Raw genomic sequence first — 22,534 nt, 5'->3', positions numbered from 1 at the left:
TGTGAGAAACACAAATCTGGTGCCGGGGGAAAAAAGACGAGGATGCCACAAAAACACAAAGTTTTGGGCCAGTTTCTCCGGGCCTTTATAGACCTTTTTTGTTCTGCGGGACTGGGCCGTAATTTTGAGCGTAAAGCATGAAAAGTGGGGACAAATGAGCAGCGTTCCCTGATGGGACGAGCCACAAAGGAGCAGGGCCGGTCCCCCGCAGGCAGCAATACTGAGACAAGTGTGTCCCACCGCACAAAAAGGACGCAAACGTTTGGAGGCCATATGGTTTTTGAAATTTCCTCACAATTTCAGACAATTTGATGGATTGAGTTAACCCTCCATTTAAACAGTTTAACTGGGTGCGAACAAAGGCCATAATGCCGACATAGACTCTCCCTTCATGAGGGCATCTGCGGCTATTAATGTCTAGCCCTTTTCTTTGCCTGGCGTTTTGAACAAGTCAATGAATTACAATGAAACTGGCCCTTTTTGTAGCCGCCTGTCTTTCTCTGCTTTTTAGCTGTGGAATAATATGTTTGACTTCTGTCCAAGAACGTTTCCAAACAAGAAATGGATTTTGTTGCAAGTGTTTTTAATGTTAAGTAGGGAGCCATAAAGAGTTTAGACTGTGACATTTATGCCAAAGTCTGGTTAGGAGCCTTTTGTTTGTTTTCTTCTCATCTTTTTCTTCTTCTCCTGCCTCTTTATTTCTTTTGTCTTTAAGGAGTTTAATGAAGCTGAAAACATGGTGATGTGAGAGAGAGAGTCAACTCAAAAGGCTACCTCCCGTTTAACCCTCTTTGTTAACAGAAATGATAAGTAGAGCTGTCTTCTTGTGAGGTGTTTTATAGTGTTAGTTTTTTCTTTTTGTTTTTACAGCTTTTGTAGTTTTACTTTAGTAATATAGCCTATAGAAGAATATAGTTATATAATTCCCTGTTGATGGAAGTATTTCTCTCTCTTTCTACATTTAGTTAGTTAGTTAGCGTTTTATAACATATTACTTGCTGTAATATGTCATAAAACGCTAACTAAATGTTTTGTTAATCAAACGATGTAAACTTTGATTCTATACCTACCTCAAAAGAAAACTAAATATTATTCTTTGAATACTATATTGATATTGCGTGTGTGTGTGTGTGTGTGTGTGTGTGTGTGTGTGTGTGTGTGTGTGTTTCTGCAGCCTATTCTGAATCAAGCATATTTATGAAGGGAGAGAGTGTTAAGGCAGCCTAAGTTTATGGATTTCACTTGCTTATTTTATGAGGGCTTGTCAGGCGGGCCCGCTGATAAGTAATACTACAGTCTGAGGGACCACTTCGTGGTAATTAATCTGGAGGTCTTAAGTGTATTTCAGTATTTCACTTCAAGATGGAAAAAATCACTACTTCAATCGTCCGGAAAATTGAAGTTTGATGCATGAGTCCCTACTGAAACAATAGTACAGCCCTCTCTCTTCATCTCTCCCCTCCCCTTTTTATTCTCTCTCTCTCTCTCTCTCTCTCTCTCTCTCCCCTTCTATGTCTGTCTGTTTTTCCTCTCTCTTTTATTATTTGCACCTTGTTGACAGTCTCAGGTACAAAGTGTAGATTAGACACTGGTCAAATGCATTTCAGCACGACATGGAATCAATTAGTTTAATGTTTGCAGGAAAAAAACACAATAATATATATCAATATCAACTGTCTATTATTATTATTATTTTTATTATTATTATTGAATAAGTATAAAGAGGATGTCTGTAAATGACTTTATATTTGCCTGCATGGAGTTAAATCACTCTATATATCTAAATAGAGCTGAATTGTAGAGTTTTAATCATAGCCTTCCTGTGGAGCCAGTTAATACTTCAAACTTCAATTTTACGGGCGATTGAACTAAGCATGTTCCTGACAGAATTGATGTATGTATTAATTTCCTTTAACTGTTGATTAATTAGGCTGCGCTGAAGGCTCAAATGGAACGGTTTGTTCACAAATTTGCATATTAATCAAATTCTAGTTGATCATTCAAATAATCCAGGCTATGTGATTTTTTGGCTGAAGCTCTAAAACATATAACAGGAAAATCAGTAAATATGCACATTCCCCACTCATACTGCAGTGTGTCCTCCAGATTCAAACATTAGCTACTGTAAGAAAGTCAGCCTGGCTGTTTGGACATTGCTTCTCTAGTCGTGCTGCATCAAATCCACTGATAGATCAAATAACAGCAGAGTCATGTGTGCCTGTGTAATATAAATAAACAGTGAAAGAGAAAGGAAAAGGAGATGCGGACTGGCTAATGCACAAACATTTCTGTTCTGTTTAGTAGTAATAACTTTAAATAGACTGCCAGCTAGTTCATGTGGAAGTCACTCTGCCGCAGTGATACAGTCTTTGAGGCAGCAGCAGGTTTCACATCACAGGCGTCTGAAGTTTGTGGGATGTTAAATATTACAGAGAGGCAGCTGAACTATAAAAAAGAGCAATTTTATAAATGCTGAAACAGCTTCCAAACTGACACTGTGAGATGTAAAAACCAAATAAACAAAAGGCTTCAGAAAACAATGTGCAGATCGATGTAACATGAAGTTAATTCAGCCAAATAACTTAAATGCAAAGAGGTTTTCAAGTGAACCTAAGTGACCTTAGGTGGTAAAGTTATAAATAATAACGTAATAACTTGAAAACTTAATTTTACAGAACAAAACACTTATGATGATAAATGAACAGTGGGGTGAACATGAGGTGTTTGTGATGTAAGTGGAACTGATCTGGGGGCACATCCCAATCTAACTTATCCATCATTTAAATCAGGAGTCAGACCAAAATGCTGGTTGTGAAAAACTGGCTGTGACATGAAATGAAAAACAGGGGGGGAGTGGTGGAAAAAAAACAAGATAGTGCAGATGTTTAACAAGAGCTGCAAACTCCAGTCAGCTGCTTGGCCACCGAGGAGAGAGGCAAACAGAGACACCTGCTGGTGTTTATTTGACAGTGAACTCCACTACACTGAGCAGTTAATCAGCCATGGTGCCTGTGTGTGTGTGTGTGTGTGTGTGTGTGTGTGTGTGTGTGTGTGTGTGTGTGTGTGTGTGTGTGTGTGTGTGTGTGTGTGTGTGTGTTTTACAGAATTAAATAATTACATAAATATTTCATTTTGCAAACATATTTTGCAATGCATCATCACAGTTGGTCTGATTTGACAGGTTGTGGAAGATTTAAGCTGCTTTAGAAAATGTATGAAAAACAAGTCTCAGACTGTGACGTGCTAACAAACTTAACTGCTGCTATATGGTTTCCCCCAAAGTAAATTTAGTCTTGTTCTGAAAATCTGCAAAATTATTGGCAATTAAGTTTGACTTGGGTGAGAGTTCAGTACAGTCTTTATAGGCTTAGTGGACAGGCAGTTTCTCCCTCTCACTCTTATTAAGAAATGTCTTATCAGACTTTGTGAGCCAGTAATAGCCATATACCATATTCATGGAAATCTTACTCCTCTGGTGGCAGTTTCACCCTACTGTGTAATGTTGTATGACTGTCCAGCTCATTTGGACCCAAAAGGACAGTTTGTGCACAGTCATTAACAGACCTTCACTATGCTCCCTCTAACATCTGATGAACACATCCACACTGTTTTACAGGCTCCGTGAATAGGACACGGACAAAAAAAATTAACAGCATAATTCAAATACTCATCATTGTGCCTTATGTGTACTAGCTCACAGAGTTGGATAACATCATTCAAGTTGTTAAACTTTTACTTCACCAGAGAAAGAATAAATTGTCAATTTAAATAGTTGCAAAATGGAGTTTGTTGGATTATTGTTGCTAAAGCAGTTCTCTGATTGGGAATGATTTTACCTTTGGTTCCCTGTAGGATATAGACAATTTTTCAATCATGTAGCCTAGGTATTGTATAAGACTGATCTTCAACATAACTAGCCGACAGGCCATAGTAGAAGGTAGTGGGGATAAATAGGATTTCTGCATTTCTGTAAAGATTCATCCTGTGTCTTTTACAGGTAGGGAAGCAGCAGTTGTTCTGTAGCTACTGACTTAATCACTTCCCCAGAAACTACAGCCTCAGTGGAAACCTGCCAGACAAATATTTGGCAGTGGAGTTTCAGACCTAACGTGCAAATCATACATGTAAACCACAGACTGTAAACCAAGGCTATAAACACTGGTAACCTACTTGCTGGGTCCTGCGCAGCTTCAACGCAGCACTGAAGCGCCTCATCACTGCGCGCTGTCGCAGGCCACACGTCATCAAAGTTGGCGGTAATTTGAAAAGGAGGCGACTGTTGTTGTGGTCCGCTGGCTGAAGAGAAAATATAAGTTATGGTAAGACTACAGGACCTTTTTCCAATTCACCTGATTCACACATGTATATAATAACATTGACTACGATGTTTGCTAATTAATTACCGGAAATATCCGCTCTGTTAACTCCAACTCACACATTTTCATCGACCCACGGTGAGCTGAGTACGAACAACCAACCAGACCTGACCAGCCCACTGTGCCAGCTTTGCCTGCGCTTTACTTAGTCAATATTAAAAGAAAAAGACTTGAAACGGAGAGTTATTTGACTTGTTGTGTTTCCGTGTGGAGGCCGAGATGCAACTAGGCGGTAAGCCAGCGGCTGAGCTGTCGGAGGCTGCGCAGTCTGAGCTGCTGGAGCTGTGTGAGGAGCGGTTCGCTCAGCTGGAAAAGGTAAATGACCCCGCGTTTAAACCAAACCAAACCTTTAGCCAACCTTTAGCCTTTAGCCAAACACGAGAGGAGTACATGAGAGGTTTAAAGTGCAAACTGTGCGTCTCTGTGTTGCAGCTTCAGCATGAGATCATCGTGTGTGAACCAGATTCCTGCGAGAACACACAAGAGCAGGTGAGGTCACTGATCACTCACTGCCTGCTCATTTACGAACTTCATTGTCTCTGCAGTGTCCTCCGGATGGCACAGATAATGCATGGAAGACATTCAAATGAAAAGTTTTAACAAAGAAGTTTGCTAACACTTTTCTTGATTCATGATATGATCTGTTAAATTGCAGATATCAATGGGAAGTGTAGGCCTGTGTTGTTATTATTGCAGCACAGTGAGATGTGTTTCAGTGTTGTTTCATTCAATCGCCAGTCCAAATACTGGTACATGAAGTTTCATTATACAACAAGTAGTTCCGACCAAGCAATCTGATTGGTCAACAAGACATTTAGAACGTGCTCAAATCAGCATGACAGCACGCCTAACTCATCACTAAAAATATTACTCCGCCAAGTCTGTGGCAACATTGTATCCATCTCCATGGCAACATTGTAACTGTCAGAGCTGGAGCAGGAAACGGCTGAAAAATACGCTACAAAATGGATCCGTTTGTTGTTAATTTTGATTTATTTGGCGGTCTCAGTTTGGATGAATGGTTGGAGGAGGATGAGAAGAACCAAATGACAAAAGAAGAAAGATTTGTGCCCATGTCACATGAAGAGCTCAATCAACTGGAACTGTCCAGGAACGAACAGACCACGTCCCGATCAACGTCTTGGGCTGTCAGATGTTTCCAGGAATTTCTGAAAAGCACCAAGCAGGACGTAGATTTTGTAACTGTTACAAAAGAAGAACTAAACAGGATTCTTCGTGAATTTTATGGGTCAGCAAAAAACAGCCAGGGTCAGCACTACTCCATCAGCAGCTACGTCGGATTGAGGGCAGGCATCAACCGGTACATCAACGACCCTCCTCTCAGTCGCGCATGGTGTCTAATGCAGGACACTGAGTTCACAACGTCTAACAACGTGTTTAGTGGACTCATTAAGTCTCTCAGGAGAGCGGGCCACGACAAAACGGAACATCATGCCGCGATCACCGAGGAGGACCTGGTCGTTTTAAGAAAATCGGAGGCAATGAATCCAGACACAGCGCGGGGCTTAGTAAACAAAGTGTGGTTTGACATCCAGTTACAGTATAAATCATCACATTAAAGAAACTGCAGCCAGTGAATGTTTAATATTTCTGCTTTGAACGATAAATTAGCTGTCAAAAAAGTTTTCATTTAATTTCCCATAATCACCTAATCATTTATATGCATTAGATATCATTTTAGAATACAACCTTTCAATTAAATGGTCGAAACTCAAGGTGTCTTTTTTGGTCAATTATTTGGATGTAGATAAGGAGGTGGAATTTGATATTTGTGTCTATCAATAACTTAATATCTCTTCAATACCTTCAGTGGTTGTCTAAATGTGTTGTGTTTTGTGCATATTCAACATCAACAGTCAGTAAATCGACTGACGGCAACAGAAGCTGAACGGAAGAATTGGCAGACAGAGAAACCAAAATGTAAGTCCTCGATAAAAACACTGCGATCGAAGCTGTAACCATAATCTAATATGAATCTTTGCAACTGAGGTATGACTATCACAAACCATTACCACCAGATTTCATTTCAGATTTTTGTGATTTAGGCTAATTGTTTTTAAGTCACTTTGAAATTACAATTGTTACATCTGCTGTATGCAGTGTTTGATATGACAAAATCTGCATTCTTAAAATCTATTTACTTAATTTGCACCGTTCAGTGTTGGCAACAAATTCAGAAGTTTTACTACAAGCTGGAAAAGAGGAGGTATGTTTATGTATTTATGCAAACTACATCATTGAATATAATATATCTCACTAAAATGCCAAATAAAAGTGTGTTGCTTTAGTTACGCAGTGCATTTGTCCTACTTTGTTTCCCACAGATGCTCAAGCTGTGCTCTGAACTTGAGCTGGTTCTTCCTTGCTGTGAAGCAAAAAGAGACAAACTGAGAGAAACTAAAGAACTGTACGTAACCTCTTGATTATACTGCTGCCTCTCCTTCACTCTGCCATCCTGCCTCTTGCTACATATCAGCTTCTCAGAGGTGAATGAACAGGCTTCTTGTCTATTTTGCTCTGAATGTTTCATGTTTGTGTTTTGTAGTGAACAGAGGTGGCTGGAGGAGAAGAAGCAGGTGCTGAAAGCTTCCACCGCTCATGTTGAAGGACTTAAAACGGAAAAAGAGAAATTATCAAAACATGGGTGAGTGTGATGGCCAAGTCTCCTGTAGAGCCATAGAGGCATGTGAAGACTGACACTCAATAATTAAATAATGAAGTGTGTGAACGTGTGTTCCACAGTGTACTGCTTGACAAAAAGGCAAACATTCAGAAACTGAAAGTCTACCAGGACAGGTTGATGGAGACGCTGGGGGACGTCCTGGAGAACCATGCTCCTCTGCCGCAGAATGAATCCAGCGCGAGCAGGAAGAAGAAGGTACAGTGATGTGTTGTGTTTCATGGTTGTTTGTGCTTTTGTAGCCCTGCTTGTGTGGAAACGTGCTGTCACTACTCCAATGTTGCTTATCATTTATTCTTTTTCAGAACATTGAACCGGAGTTAAATGAAAACTTGATTCCACTCAATGAAATTCTGGAGGTGAGTTTCTTGCACCACATTATCACAGCTGATGTGGATTTTTTTGTTTCTTTGTTTAACTGAAACCATCCAGTGTTTAGTTTTGTTCATCTAAGATAAAAGGTGACTGGTCTGCCAGTGAGGTTTTATGTAATGTTGCATTTTTCTTAGGAAGATGAGACTTTTTTTTTCAAAGTTTCCATTGCAAATATAATTCTCAACACAATACATAAAAGCTTTTGTAATTCTGTCAGGATAAGAGAGTGATTAATGGTCCACTTAAGCCGCGTTTCCACTGCAGCAGTTCCTGGTAAAAGGAGGGGGTAGGAACTTCTACAGGAACCGTCCTCTCACTCGGCCCTCTCGGTGGCCGTGTCTCCACTGCAGACAGGACCCACTGGGCCCTAACGGCGATGTGCAACAGTTTCGATCATTGCGTGGTCGTTGTGCAGCGTTTTTTTTTATTTTTTTACTGCTCATGTTGTTTTTTTCTGTCAGTATAGACGCTTTCTTTAAAAAAAAAATGCCGTCTCGATCGTCACATAATCCCGCGATCGCCTATTTACCACTCTTTTTTTTTTTTACCAGGCCTACTGCTACTCTCATCTTTTACTGAGTTATTCTCTCTTTTTTCCAGCCGTTTTTCCGTTTTTAGTAACATTAGGCGCGTGTCCACTGCAGGAACTTCGGGTTAATTTTACGGGGCCAGCCCCGTTGGTGTGTGTCTCCACTGCAGGAACCTCCCCCACAGGGCCATTTACAGGAACTTTTACAGGGGCCAACGGAGTACCTACTCCAGGGTAGAAAAGCCTGAAAAGCTCCTGGGTGGGGCTCGAGGTTAACCCGGCACTGATTGGCTAAAGCTAGAGCAGGCTCTGACGCTACCAGAAAGCACCAAAACAACCGGCATTTTTAAAAGGGGGAGCAGAAGGAGAGCATTAGCCTAGCAGACACCGCTGTAAACAACAAGAAAACAGCAGGAAGATGTACGACAAATGGACCGACGATGAGGTGCAGACATTGATTGCAGTCTACAGCACCGAGGAGATTCAGAGGAGGTTTGAGTCATCGTGGCGAAATGAAAATATCAGCGCACCTCGACACACTGGGGATCCATCACGCCGAAAAACAATGCCGTGAAAAGTAAAAAAAAAAAAAAACTCAAGCAGGATTACAATCAACCGCCATGCGCACAAACACACAAACCAGAAACGCGCCTACCACCTCAGCTCCTTCCATCCTTCTTCGTTGTTGTTATGATTTTTGTGCATGTGCTTGTGACCTGCCTGGGTGACGTCGCACAACGATTAAGCGGCGATCGAAACTCATGACGTCGCCGAGGGGTCCTACTCTGCAGTGGAGACACGGCCACTGAGAGGGCCGAGTGAGAGGACGGTTCCTGTAGGAGTTCCTACTCCCTTTATCAGGAACTCCTGCAGTGGAAACATGGCTATTTTTGTCCTGATGGTCACCCAGTGTTGGGGGGAGCAAAAAATGTGACTAAAATTGATGCAGGCAAACCAGAATTACACCATGGCTACCCGGCGCTAGGGATGATTTCTTTACAAAAATAAACGGTCAAGCAGTGCAGTGTGTCAGTGCCCGATCCGTACCCGGAACACAATCCGTTCCAGGACGCTTCTGCGCATGCGCACGCACATGCGCACTCCCCCCATCTTTTAGTTTACGGCAGACACCGCGGATATGGATGAAAACAGAGACGTTCTATGAGGAAAAACACAAGCACGTCGCAACGAATTCCCCTCTGTTCTATTTCTGATTAAATTAAATGTAATGTAGACCGATCAGTTAATTGTAAAACATTTATTTATTGATGTAAATGTGGTGATTTCTGCACATACAGACAGCAGCAAGTCAGCACTGCTCCTCTGACCAGCTCCTCCTGAAGCTTCACTTTTCATTTACACAAACTAATCAATGAGACCATAAATTAATCTGCTCGCTTTCTCCACCGGCATGACGACGTCTGGGTGACCGGTCGATCACCTCAGCCGGCCGGCTGCTGCCTCTGAGATGAGCCGAGCAGCGAGCTAACGTTAGCTCCCGGTGGCTACTCCCAGCTATGCTCCCAGCTCTGCTCCCAGCTAGCTCTGCACTTCTCCCAAAACCGGAGCAAACTTCCAAACAGACGTCAGTTGGATAAACTGACCACAGATTAGGACTCTAAACTGTGACTTTCTCGCATGAAAAAATATTTAAAATTAATAAAGTGACGTTTTAACAACGCTACGGCGGACTTTTAGCTGCTCTACTGCTAGGCTATCAGTTAGCATAGCTTTGAAGCTAATGCCGTAAAACGGCGCATGCGCAGAAGCGCTGGAACGGATCGTGTTCCGGGTACGGATCGGGCACTGACACAGTGGTAATGTCCAAAATATCTCAGACCGTTTATTTTTGTAAAGAAATCATCACAACAAGGAAAAAGTGTTTGTTTCTGTGGCGGGGAGAGCAGGCGCTCTGTGATCAGATAGTAATGTCTTTCCAGGATGTTTCAGAGTTCAGCTATCTGAGGTGAGTGATTACATGCAAAAACACAAAGTTTATACTGTTTACTGTACACTATATGAGTTCAGTGGTGTGTCATAAGGATTCCACTCATGTACCATAGATATTTGATTGTTTTTTGAGTGTTTGTTGTGGTTGAAAGAATTGCCCCCATAGGTTAGCGTTGTTGCTATCCCTAGCGCCGTCTAGCCATGGTGTAACTCTGGTTTGCCTGCATCAATTTTAGACGCGTTTTTGCTCCCCCAACACTGGGTGACTATCAGGACAACGATTTAGGGGTCAAAAATGACCGGAATTCTCCTTTAAAAAAACCAAACAACAAAACCGACTCTGCTCTGCTTTTTCTAGTCTTCAAGTTCAAGTGTATTCTTTCTCAGCCACAAAATAGTGTCCCATTCACAACTTCATATTGCATAAATTTGTAAATATTCTATCATGTAAACATTATTTAAGTTTGAGGCAGCAGCTTTGCCACATGCCATCTCTCTTTTTAATCTTTCCTGTCTCAGTCCAGGATGTATTATCAAATAAGTCATCACCATCTTGAAAAGCGGCACTGTGACTATGATGTGTTTAACTCCCATCTAACTGTCCTCTGCACCCCTCCAGGTGCTCATGAACAAGGCCTTGAACACACCACACGACCCCTATGTGACGATCGATGACACATTCTGGCCCCCGTACATAGAGATCCTCCTACGCTATGACATCGCAGTGAGGCACCAAGAGAACAACTTTAAGATCCGCTTGGAAAACTACTTTTAAGGCACTGGTGCGTTTTCCATCTCAAGCACCACTTATCTGCAAGTGTTAGTATTTCTGTTCTCTTGTGAAGTGCTATCAGTGCTGAACAATCAGGGAGATCAGTGATTCACTGTAATGACAGCATAAGTCTCTGTTAGAGTGAATAACTAAACTAGTTTTTTCTACGTTATCCATTTAGTATTTTTAGGTTATGTACAGAGTAAAACATTGGTCTTTATAAAAAACAACTCTGATAACATCTTAGTTAAAGTTATGGAAGTATTCTTATGCATAAGAGATACATGTTGATGCTTTTCCACTGTAAATTGCTTTGTACTTATAGATATAAACTCAAGATTAATACTCAGTATGGCTGAAGGTCTTCCCATCACTCTTAACTACTTATTTCAAGTCAAGTCAGTTTAAGTAGCAATGAGCAATGCACCCTCAGTTGTCAGTTTATTAGGAACACATAGGTTAAACTGATGTAGACTAAGACCTTAAAAAATAAATGTAACAGTCCTGTAAAATGTCCTTTTATAAAGGTTTAATGATCAGTTTTATTGAAACTGTTGAAGTGGTGCTGGCTCACCTGTCTTATTACTGTGGAGGCTACAGTTTGTAGTGATGTTGAAATGTATTGCATTAGGGCTGTCTGTTGTTTAGCCCGCCCTCAATTGAGACAGACAAAACGATAGAAACACCTGTAACATAACACAATATAAATCAACAGCACCACAGATTAAATCCATTCAACAATGTAGCCTTCAAGGAAAGAGGAAGGGTTTATTGCAGGACTGTATTAAAACATTGTAGTAGTTTTGTTATTAGTCTGGCAGCTAATCTGAGTGTATGCAGTTTATTCTTTTCTATAAATTGCTCTCAAATTCAGTTTTATTTAAAGTTTTAAGAGCTGATATTTCTTAGGCCTTAACATACCCATGTCACTGTATATATGCACAGTCTTAAATGTTTGTATATATTTGTCTTGTTGATGTCCAATAAACGTGTGAAGCAGCTGTGGTGATGTGATGTTATACTGTGTTTGGATTAAAAACAAAATCATGATGATCACATTGACATGGACAAACAATATGCATGTTTCGATTTAAGATTATCAATGGGAAGTGGGGATAAACTTTGAGTGCATATGAATTTTTGATGAAAATGTAAAACTTGATTCAACGTTGTGCGTCAGACGACGTCAGCACTCTCGTCCAATCCGGTGCGACCGCCCCGTCAGCTCTAGAATTCCTGTGGGCGGAGAAGGGATTCCGGTTCCGGGTGTTTTCATATCGCACTCGGAGGCGTTCATACCTCTGATTATGGTCTTTTACCAGAAGCATCTTTTCGATTGACGACCGATTTAAGTGAAGATCTTCTCATTAAGCAAGACCCACAAAAGGCGCGATTATGGCGACTCGCTCGGAGAGGGAGAAGGCCCAGAAACTGAACGAGCAGCACCAGGCCATCCTGTCCAAAATGCTGAGAGAGGAAGACAACAAGTACTGCGCCGACTGCGAGGCGAAAGGTGCGACGTTCACACTGTCGACGTTTTTCATTGTAACATCACAAAGTTAACATTTTCACTCAGTATCCACCGTTAGCGCCTAGCAACCATGTAGCATATGCGTTGGTTAGCTTCGCTAAGCTAACTCTTTAGTGTGTATCTGGCTTAGTCTAGTCAGCTGACACCTCTACCCTCAAGGCTAAACTAAGTGGCTAACTAGCAAGCTAACTTCTCTAAATCTACATAAGCTCCTCTCAGCGCCTCTCCCTCCCTAACCGCCGCCTTCAGCTCGGTACCCGGTTTCACCTATGGTTTTTACAAGCTTTTGACAAACTGTGGCAGCTCATCCACATAAACCAGATTGCTCTTTTCATGTGAACTCATTGATAAAGAATGCAAAGGCTGTTCTTGGCACTCTAAGTCACTACAAGATCACGCATGTTTATGCTTTTCCTCAGGCATCTCTCCATTTTCTGCAGCTGTTTGGTTCCTTTGGTTTGCTTCTTTTGGCTCATTTTGTTTTTTTCTTACTTTATCAGGTCCAAGATGGGCATCCTGGAATCTGGGAGTATTTATCTGCATCCGATGTGCAGGTATCCATAGGAACCTGGGAGTACACATATCCAGAGTGAAGTCAGTCAACCTGGACCAATGGACCTCAGACCAAATCCAGGTACTGTTCATACACAAAACACTAAATTATACCCGGTTCTTTCCATTGTCAGGGTCCAACCCAATCCTCAAAGTAAAGCTGTGACAGTATCACAACTCAGTAATCCAGCACTACCTCAATGCAAAGTGTATTTGCATGTTAGTAATATGGTCAGATTCTGTGCAACAGAGGTCAACACAATCTGCCATTTACTCATTGGTGTGTATTATTCTATTAAAGAAAATTGTATCTTAAATTTTCCATAATGCAACTTACAGGGAGCAAGTCAGGCTGCTGCATTTGGGCATTTGGATCTCTCACCAGACCCCCAGTTTACAACACAGACCTTTAGTCAAATGATGCTGAACCCATGATATGAAACATTGCCAGAGTAGTTTTCTCATACATCGTAGTCGCAATGCTCAGGATCAGCAAATGTGTTCATCAATACAGTCACGTGCACTGTTAAATATTTCAGAATGCCTTCATAAATTGTTTCTGTCTCCTAATGAACTCCCCTGTCCTCCCTGTTTTCAGAGTATACAGGAAATGGGCAACACCAATGCCAGGCAGCTTTATGAGGCTAACCTTCCAGATAGCTTCAGAAGACCTCAAACAGACCAGTATCCTTCACTCTAAGCTGATGCACTTGAACGTGACGTGACAAACTGTAGATGGTCATTCATTTAGGTTTGTGACCTGCTCCTTTTTCCTTAACGCTGACTTCAGAGCAGTGGAATTCTTCATCAGGGATAAATATGAGAAGAAGAAGTACTACAGCAAGAAGAGCAGTGTATGTATTGACCACAGCGTTACCATTTCAATATAAAGTGCATGCATCTGTCTGTCATTGTTTCATCTGCTCATGCCTGTGGTTCACGTGTGAGTTTTCGTTTGTGATTTCAGCCAAAAGATAATAAGAAAGAGAGGGAGCCAGACAGAGGGAGCAAGGTGTCACCTTACACCAAGGTATCACTCATCCATTCCCTCATGAATAAGAGCTGTACAAACATGCTCCTCTCCATTGTTTATTGTCTTACACTCATTTCGATGTGCTAATTTGAACTATTTTGACTTGTTTAAAGAATGAAGAGTCCAGGCCAGTTCCCAAAATCAGTCCCTCTAAGACTTCAGAACCCTCTGTGAACCTACTAGTCCTTGGTGAGTGTCTCTCTCCTGAAAGAAATAAAGAAAATTTAAAAAAAAAAGGCCATTATGATTGTGAGAACTGAGATATTGTTGATGGAATCAGGCTGAATATGGTTTCAACTTGCAGTTGTCCTCTGTCTATTGTTTATTACTACTGTTACTTGCTTTAATGAGTGATTAGACCTTGATGAGCCTGTAGATTAACTTTTATGAACCCTGGGTGCCGTGTTGTTTTTGATCACTGATATTAACAAGGATGTTTCCGTGTGTATATGGAGTTGGTTGCGGTAACCACTGTCGATGCTGTGTTTTCTATGACTGTACGGTATCTGTACTCTGCCCTTCCAGCAGAGGAGAACTGCACCGAGCAGAGATATTGTAGTTCAGGACGCAATCAGTGTTAAATCATGACCGTCTCCGTCCTCAGCTTGTGTTGTCACTGTGAACTTGTTGGCTTCATTCTGTACCAATCAGGCTGCGGACGTTAGAGAAAGTGACATCTTTAAATGGCTGGCTGTCTTCCCTTTTCACTTCAGTTCCTGGCAGCTGTGTAACACAGGCATCGCTGTTACTGTGCTTTCTCTTTGGGCTAAAAGGCAGCCTGCCACTGATCTCGTATCTGCTTTGCCGTCTGTTGAGCTGTAGTGGAGTCTGTTATTCTTTTAAGTAGTTGTTAATGCAAAGTATAAAACTCCTCCTGCTGCTTTTTACACAGAATTACCACAAGGCTTTTTTTTTTTTTTTTTGAGTTAGCTAGAGGAAGTGCTACTGCCATGCACCATTAGCAACTGCGTAGCAACTTCTTGTTTCACTTTAAAATCTAGATTTCAACACTTTGGTGCCTTTTTGAAGAATCAGTGCTAAGTGTCACGCAAAAGACAGAACTAAGGAGGAGAAGCACAGGCATCTGAACGTATGGAGAAGTGGCCAGTGTTGTTGGTTTTCAAGTAAAGGTTTGTTCATGGATCCATTGCTGCATCACTTAGAGTAAATCTTGCAGTGTGCAAGTGTCAGTTAGTGGACATTTCTGTCTCGATGCGGAGGTCGTTGTGAAAATTTGTAGTTTTTCATAATCAAATGTTGGGATTGAACTGCACTGCAGGTTATTGTTTATCTGCTCATTTGTGAGCTGTCTTTTCAATGCAACAGTACAGGCATTAGTAATTGAATGATGATACTTAATTATAGCAATTTCATTTCAACAGTTTAAAGACGATGACATACTGATGTTACCGAGTGGCTTGGAGGAGTGTTGCGTTATTTGGATGGAATGTTTACTGTTATGTTTGTGTTGTGGCCAACGGGTTACTAAGGGTACGCTGATTTTTTTTTTTTATTGTACTAACCACTATTCTCACTGTGTGGGCAGTTCTGCAGCTCTGGGAGGGCAGAGCAGTTAAATAAATACAAAGACAACATATATTCCACATTAGCAAACAGGTTTGTTGGTTTCAGACAGTTTTTTCGCAGCAGTTTATGGCTGTATTATGATTTTATTTATGACTTTTCATAAGTTCCGAGTTGATACAGGTTGAATACTGTTGGGAAATTGTCAGTGAGTTATGCTGAGGGCTCACACAGTGTTGTTTTTCCTAATGGTGTACACTTAGTTTCAGCCTGTAAAACCTGTTCTTTCACCTTCCTGTCACAGAAGCACCAGCAGCTGCATCAGCTAACAATGGTAGCACGAGCACAAGCCAGAACAACGACCTGGATATATTCGGCCCCATGGTATCCAACCCCCTCCCCGCATCCACGCCTGCAGCTCAGTTTTCTCAGGTAAAACCGAGGCAGAATTCCCCAGCCCTGATTTAGCGCTAATGTCTAAATATTGCTCAGCAGGGCTAAACAGTAATGGTTGTCAGGTTGTCAAACAAAAATTAAGTGTGCAGTAAAAAATAAAATGTCAAACGATTACCGTCGGCACCAATGGGCCACAAGACGCCAACACCAATACTCAGGGATGGTGAACTCAAATGAAAGAGAGGCAGGAACACACTTCACAAGATGAATGCAGCCAATCAGGCAATCCTGGCTAAACATGTAGACATGACTGCAAATAATAATTCATTTGTTGATTATACATTTTCTAAAAATGGCAATAAATGGCCATAATGAAGATTTTACAAGCAAATGGTCATGTCCTTTAAGTGTCTGGTTACCCAGTGGCAGAAGCCAATGTAACCCATGCCTAGGCTTTTAGTAATAATCGTTATGAAATGTTTTAAACAATATTTCTATTATTCCGATTTTTCTACTTATTGAATTATCATGGTATCATTTTCTTATGATTGACGATGCCATTTCTTTTAAATACTGTTGTTGTTGTTGCACGGTGTAATACTGTGCTCCCAAAGACTGTGTCCAGCCTTCTGTTGTTTACACAGGACAAAAAAAACCTGTACTTTGCCTCTGTTTTTGTTGTCACCCCATTGCTGCAACACCAGACGAATGCACTTATGTCCATATTTATTTGGAATGGAAACGTATCTCTTTCACCGGTTATTATATGTTGCCTGATTATCAAAGCTGAGCCTCTTGACTAGTGTAAATTAGTATTAAATCATCATCAACACCAGCAACAGCGTCTCCACAATTTTCCTCCCCCCTCCAGGTGAGCTCCAGTAACGCGGCCAGCACTCCGACACAAGCTCCAGCAGCAGCGGTCGGAGCCAGCTCAGGGTCTGGACAGGGAGACCTCGATCTGTTCAGTGACAGCAGTAGCACCACTAAAACCGATGACATGGCCAAGAAGCCCCTGTCCAAGGACTCCATCCTGTCCCTTTATGGAACCAACAGCATGTCCCACCAGGCACCTGCTGGTGAGGACCACAGCACTTCAAAATGAATCAACACACAAGCTCTTATGAAATACCCCCTGACCTGGGTTTTTGTTGTTGTTGAGGTGTCTCTTATTTTTTTTAATTGAAAATTTGATTTTTACTTTTACTACTGGTTTTGGGGTTGCAGGACAGGCCTATGACCCCTGTCTTTTGCTCCCTCTGAACAAAACCAGTACTTTCATGAATCAAAAGTGGACGTTCCCAATTGGCCAATGTCTTAACTCGAGTAACTATTCCAGAATTTGACTGTTTGAAATAATCCCAAATTGGCAAAACATACTTTCTGGTCACATCTCAGAAAAAAAACCCCAAAATATTGGATTTTTATACCCAGCCCCTGGGTCAATCTTAAAACCATCTTTCCACAAAATTGTAACCATTTATTGTTAGTTTTTAGGGTTGGGTAAAACCACATTTTTCCCATGGTGATCATAGTTTTTTTTTCTCTCATCATTCTTATCAGCTGTAGTAACATTTTACTCACCAGTGAAGCAGTGACATCAATACACTGCAATGATTAGGCAAGTGAGTATTTTGACCTTATTATCACTTTTATGAATATTTTTCAACTTCAACCTACATAAACTTGAATGTTTGTTAGATTTAAGAATAATGAGGTGATGCGTATTTGTGTATTGTGGGATGGTGTGGCCAAAGTGATCAACACCCTATATATAGGAGTGAATAATTATTAGGCAACTTCTCTACCTCAGACAAAATGGGCCAAAAAAAGAGATTTAACAGACTCTGAAAAGTCACAAATTGTAAAATGCCTTTCAGATGGATGCAGCGCTCTTAAAAGTAGCTAAATTATTGGGGCATGGTCTCTGAAAAGTAAAAGAAAAGACCCTGTTGTACATAGCCAATAGGGTTGCAAGAATTGTGTGGAGAAAAAAACTTGAAAAGAATTAGATGTGAAGCTGCCAGGAACCCATTATCCTTCAGTGCACCATAGTCCAGAACTGAGTGTCCAGAAGAACAAGGTGTTCAGTGCTCAGGGACATGGCCGCAGCAAGGACGGATGAAACAACCACCACTAAACAAGACTCAGAACATATTATGGACATATGGAATGAGAGTAACTCTTGACGGACCAGATGGATCACTACTGGTCACAGTAGTGATCCAGTGCTCGTATGGGCTCCTATTATTAAAAATGAGCTAGTTACTTTACTTTATTTGTTTATTTAGTCGGGACAATGCATATTAATGAACAGTGAGTACTAGAGTACCCACAGTAAATACACCGGATTTAGCCCATGTGCTAAATTACATCCGTAGTCCCCAAAACAAAACAACAATTAACAATTAATTAAGTTGAACCTTCTCTGGTTGAAGATGGTCTTAAAATAAACTCCCAAACCTTTACTGCCAGTTTTTAGATGTTGCTTTCGTCAAGCAGTGGTACAGGAAAAAGGCGCATTCAAGATCACCATGATTGTTATACAGCACAATACTCCACCACATGCTTCCAAGTACTCGAGTGCAGTCTCATTTCATCTGTCCATAAAATGTTTGAAAAATCTGTCTGCAGATGAGGTAGAGAAATTGTCTATTATGCACACCTCAATATAGGGTGTTGATCACTTTGGCCACGCCCTCCCTCAATACACGTCACCTCATTATGCTTAAATCCAACAAATATTCAAGTTTATATAGGTTGAAGTTGAAAAATATGTATGATAATAAGGTGAAAATACTCACTTGTGCATGCAGTGTAGAACAGACTCACAGAGGAGCAAGTAGATACTTGTGCACATTTCCTGACTTCGTGCCTCAGGGGATTTTCTAACATCTGTCTGAAATACAAACAGGCATCTGAGATATAAAACTGATTTCTTTTTCTTTTTTACAAGTTCTGGAAATCACACCACACCTCAAACATAAAAATACTGGAGTGACAGTTATTAATGTTCTCCTCCTTTTCTGCATGTCTCCATCCCTCCTCAGCTGGCATGTTCATGAGCCCCTCCCAGATGCAGTTTCCTGTCCAGGCCCCTGCTGGTTATCAGGCTTTCCCCGGCATGGGCACCGCCATGCCACCGACCACCGTCATGGGCGCCATGATGGCTCAGAGCGGGGCAGCCATGATGGGGCCCAGTCCAGGCATGATGGTTGGCATGACGATGCCCAACGGCTTCATGGGAAACGCGCCCGCCACCGGTGTGATGGGCATGGCCCCGAGAATGATGGGACCCCAGGGCGGCGCGATGCCTGCAGGCATGGTGCCGGCTCAGGGCATGTACGCCATCCAGCCTGGCCAGCAGGCTCAGTGGAACATGGGTCAGGTACGAAGCTGGTTTCATTTATGACGTAAATGTTGCTCTAAGCTTTTCATCATTTAACAAGCCCCACAATAAGTCTTGTATTGTTAGGCTGTGTCAAGTGTGTGGCCTTCCTGACAAGGTGTTGTTTGTTTTTTTATGGGACCACACCCAGCTCTGATGATGCATTGCACAAGAACCAGAGGTCGTTCTGTGAAGTTGTGATGCAGAGCATTTCTGAACCACTAGATGGCAGCACATACATAATTTTAAAGTTAGGCTTGTCACAAATCTGCACAGGATTCTGCACAGACCTCCACCAATGACGAATCCTCACTGTGTAATATTATACAGCAGGATGTGGGAAATCTCAGAAAAGAAAAATTAATAATTGATAACACTAACAACATTGTTGTGTAATAAGCAATGGACTCTGCAAAGCTGCAGTTTAACTGATGTTCAGTGGTGCGTATGGTTTCTCATTGGCAGTAAAAAGGAAAAGTACACTACCTGTAAATAATGCGGATTACAAATATTGCATACAAAGGGCCACACAATCAATCATTTCAGCTTTGTCATTGCAAATTAACCATATTTCTGCAGCTTGACACAAAGGAAATTGAAATAACATGATTTTCTTTTACCTAATGGTTCTTGGATACACAAAAGTAAACAACCAATCAGAATCATTCTTGATCAGTTGATCAAATAACCAAAGCAGGCCCCACTTGTCATCACAACCTGAGAATGATAACACATGATGTATATATTCTAGCAGCTTCTGTAACCAGTTTGTGAGACATGGACGATGTCAAAGGCAAAAGGATTCTGCTGCAGGCATGCTGCTGCCAACCAATCAACATTAGGCGTTGATATTTGGTTGAATGTGGTTTGTGATGGTGTGTGACTAAAACTCAATGTCAACGTCAATTAGAGGTATAATATTGACGATGGGCTGACGTTGATATTTGTTGATTTTACGTTGTCAAGTAACAGAAAACACTGACTAAATGTCACATGCCTGTTAAAACATCACAATATAATGTTGGACTTAAACATCAAGCCCATTTTAATGGGCTTGAAACAAAATTCTACTGTTACAGCCCAACGTCTTTCTGATACCACATTTATGTCCATTGCTGATATGTCAAATAAGCACCCTTCAGAAAAGGATAAGGACTGGTAAAATTATGTCTTAATAAACCTCAAGACAGTTCTTACAGTTTTTCTCGATTGCTAAAACACATTTCTCGAAAGCGGCTCTCCTTTTCTCTAAACCGTGAACACAAACCCCAATTTTCAAGCTACATTCACAAATCCTCAGACTCTTCTTGCAAAACCAAACTTTCACCCCAAAACAGTTTAATCTGTGCTCAAAACTGAACTATGTTGTCAAATCGTGCCCCAATGAATTAATTAAAAACACTACTGAGCAGTCACTAAACACTGCATAGAAAAATAGAAAACACAATAGCACATGAAGCTGTAGAAATAAATGTTTATTGTTCATTGTAGGCTAAATGCATGTTGCAAAACAAAAAACCTGTGCATTTAGCACTTGTACATAGTAAAAAGCAAAAAAACAAATCCTGTGTATTCACATGTAGCACTTGTACAGTACAAAAACAAACAGACATTTTGTGCATTTAGCACTTGTATACAGTAAGCCCACGTAAAAAATAAAGTACAAAAATATAGAAATGAGAAGTGCATTACTCAGCCACAGCATCATTTCTCCATACTGGATCAGACCACAGGACTTCATCCTGAACTGGCATTATGTTCCCTCACATAATTAGCCACAAGTGTGATCAATTTTGAGTTGTGTTCAACCGGTGAAACCTGTGCATTAATTCTGTTTGACTTTTGCCACTTGTGCTCAGCATTATGCAACACAGGTGCATCACAATGAAAATGTGTTGGCGAGTTGTGTCTAAACAGGTGAAAAGTGCTGATGGTTTTGTCAAAAGAGTGACAATAGGGTTTAGTGTTTTAGCAATTGAGAAAAACTGTAGTATTAGTTACTTACTGTTACTCACACCCATCTCTCCAACATCCTCAGATGAATCAGCAGATGTCAGGAATGACCCTGAACGGTGCGGGCGGACAGATGGCCTTCGGTCAGCCTCCATCAGCTATGGGTGGTTGGGCTGCAACTGGATCCGGCCAGACTCTGAGCACACAGCTATGGAAGTGAGCCTTGGAGCGGGTTGATGGTCGGGCAGAGTAAGAGTCGAGGCTGCAGAAAGCGCAAAAATATATGTTGTGCTTCTCTGTTCTTCACTATGAACTGATGCCCCTCTCCATCACGGACCAGCCTTCGGAACATGAAAATTGTATCTCTCTTTTTCTCCTTCTCCCTCTCTCTGTCTCTCTTTCTCTCTATTGTGTGAGTGAATTGGGAGTCATGCAGGATTACAGCCTGGCAGTTTCTGCCTGTCGTATGGTTTTTGATCATAACTTTTATTTTCCTTTTTTGGGAAAAAAATTACAAGGAAATAACAGTCCCAACAAAAATGATATCGACATATCAGAAAAGCTGCAGGACCAGTTACACAAGCTTTTATTGTATCACTGTATCATTATAAGATTATAGATCATTTAAATGAATCGTATTTAAAGGGAGATGATATGACTATCAAGTCTGTCAGTACTGCTCCCAGATGTACAGCGCTGTATAACCTTCTTTTAAAGTACTTGTGGTTCCCCTATAAAAATTAAAGTGATAATAAATAATTTGCTTTGATGTGTCTTCTGTTGTTCATTTTGTAAAAGCTCAAAACTGGGAAACATTTTGAGTTTTTTAGTTAAATTCTTCAAAGGCCTTTAGAGGGTCTTGACTTACATCAAACCTAATAGTGTATTGTTCTAATATTGGTTGTAGCTTAATCTTTGCCTTAGATCATAAAATGTGGCTGCAGTCAGTTGGTGGAAAATGTAGAGCTCACCACTGTCAAAGGAACAGCTAACGTATGGATGGATGGACTCACTTTCATGCCATCTGACATTCAGGTTTCCTCTGAGGTTCAGTTTAACACAACACATAGTGTATGTACATACACAGGGCCGTTGCTAGGAATTCTGGGCCCCCTGAAACAATATAAAGTGGGCCCCTACCCCCTGACTTTTCCACTTTTTCTTAGACTGCGTATGTATTATCATTTTTTATTTAGCCTACTTTGTTTTGATGCTAATGCAGCATTACTATGAGTATTAGTCAGGGTATAAGCACAATAAATCAGTCATACAAAGATGAGACTACTGGGTTTTTTTGTGGGCCCCACTGGGCGCTGGGCCCCTAGAATTATCATCACCTTTCTCCCCTATACAACAGCCCTGTATGTATATTTAGTCTGGAAATCAGATCCACTGTCTAAAATTCATATTGGTTCATTAAAAACCAATAGTTGTATTGTAATGTTGGAGCTCAT

The 22,534-nt window shown here is 41.1% G+C and overlaps 2 protein-coding genes across 2 annotated transcripts; both read left to right on the top strand.

Annotated features, from left to right (window-relative positions):
• The first annotated feature begins 4,176 nt into the window (after window positions 1-4,176).
• Window positions 4,177-10,858, top strand: cenpk (centromere protein K). The gene is made up of 10 exons (XM_085789152.1): window positions 4,177-4,319; window positions 4,590-4,691; window positions 4,809-4,865; window positions 6,254-6,317; window positions 6,557-6,603; window positions 6,722-6,804; window positions 6,943-7,041; window positions 7,140-7,275; window positions 7,383-7,436; window positions 10,551-10,858. The coding sequence occupies exons 1-10, from the start codon at window positions 4,317-4,319 to the stop codon at window positions 10,704-10,706; spliced, it is 801 nt and encodes a 266-aa protein (XP_085645278.1). The 5' UTR covers window positions 4,177-4,316; the 3' UTR covers window positions 10,707-10,858.
• A 1,083-nt stretch (window positions 10,859-11,941) lies between these two features.
• Window positions 11,942-21,839, top strand: LOC146991193 (stromal membrane-associated protein 1-like). The gene is made up of 10 exons (XM_085788284.1): window positions 11,942-12,216; window positions 12,735-12,868; window positions 13,385-13,470; window positions 13,577-13,640; window positions 13,754-13,816; window positions 13,933-14,008; window positions 15,648-15,775; window positions 16,611-16,818; window positions 18,790-19,127; window positions 21,166-21,839. Exons 1-10 carry the CDS (start codon window positions 12,099-12,101, stop codon window positions 21,298-21,300), a joined length of 1,350 nt encoding a protein of 449 aa, XP_085644410.1. The 5' UTR covers window positions 11,942-12,098; the 3' UTR covers window positions 21,301-21,839.
• The last annotated feature ends 695 nt before the right edge of the window (window positions 21,840-22,534 follow it).

The sequence above is a fragment of the Trachurus japonicus genome, chromosome 1 (genome assembly GCF_045865225.1).
Source record: "Trachurus japonicus isolate A0001 chromosome 1, Traja_1.0".
In the NCBI taxonomy this organism is placed as follows: domain Eukaryota; kingdom Metazoa; phylum Chordata; class Actinopteri; order Carangiformes; family Carangidae; genus Trachurus; species Trachurus japonicus.
The sequence above is the reverse complement of the archived record's forward strand: the minus strand, read 5'-3'. Positions and strand labels throughout refer to the sequence as shown.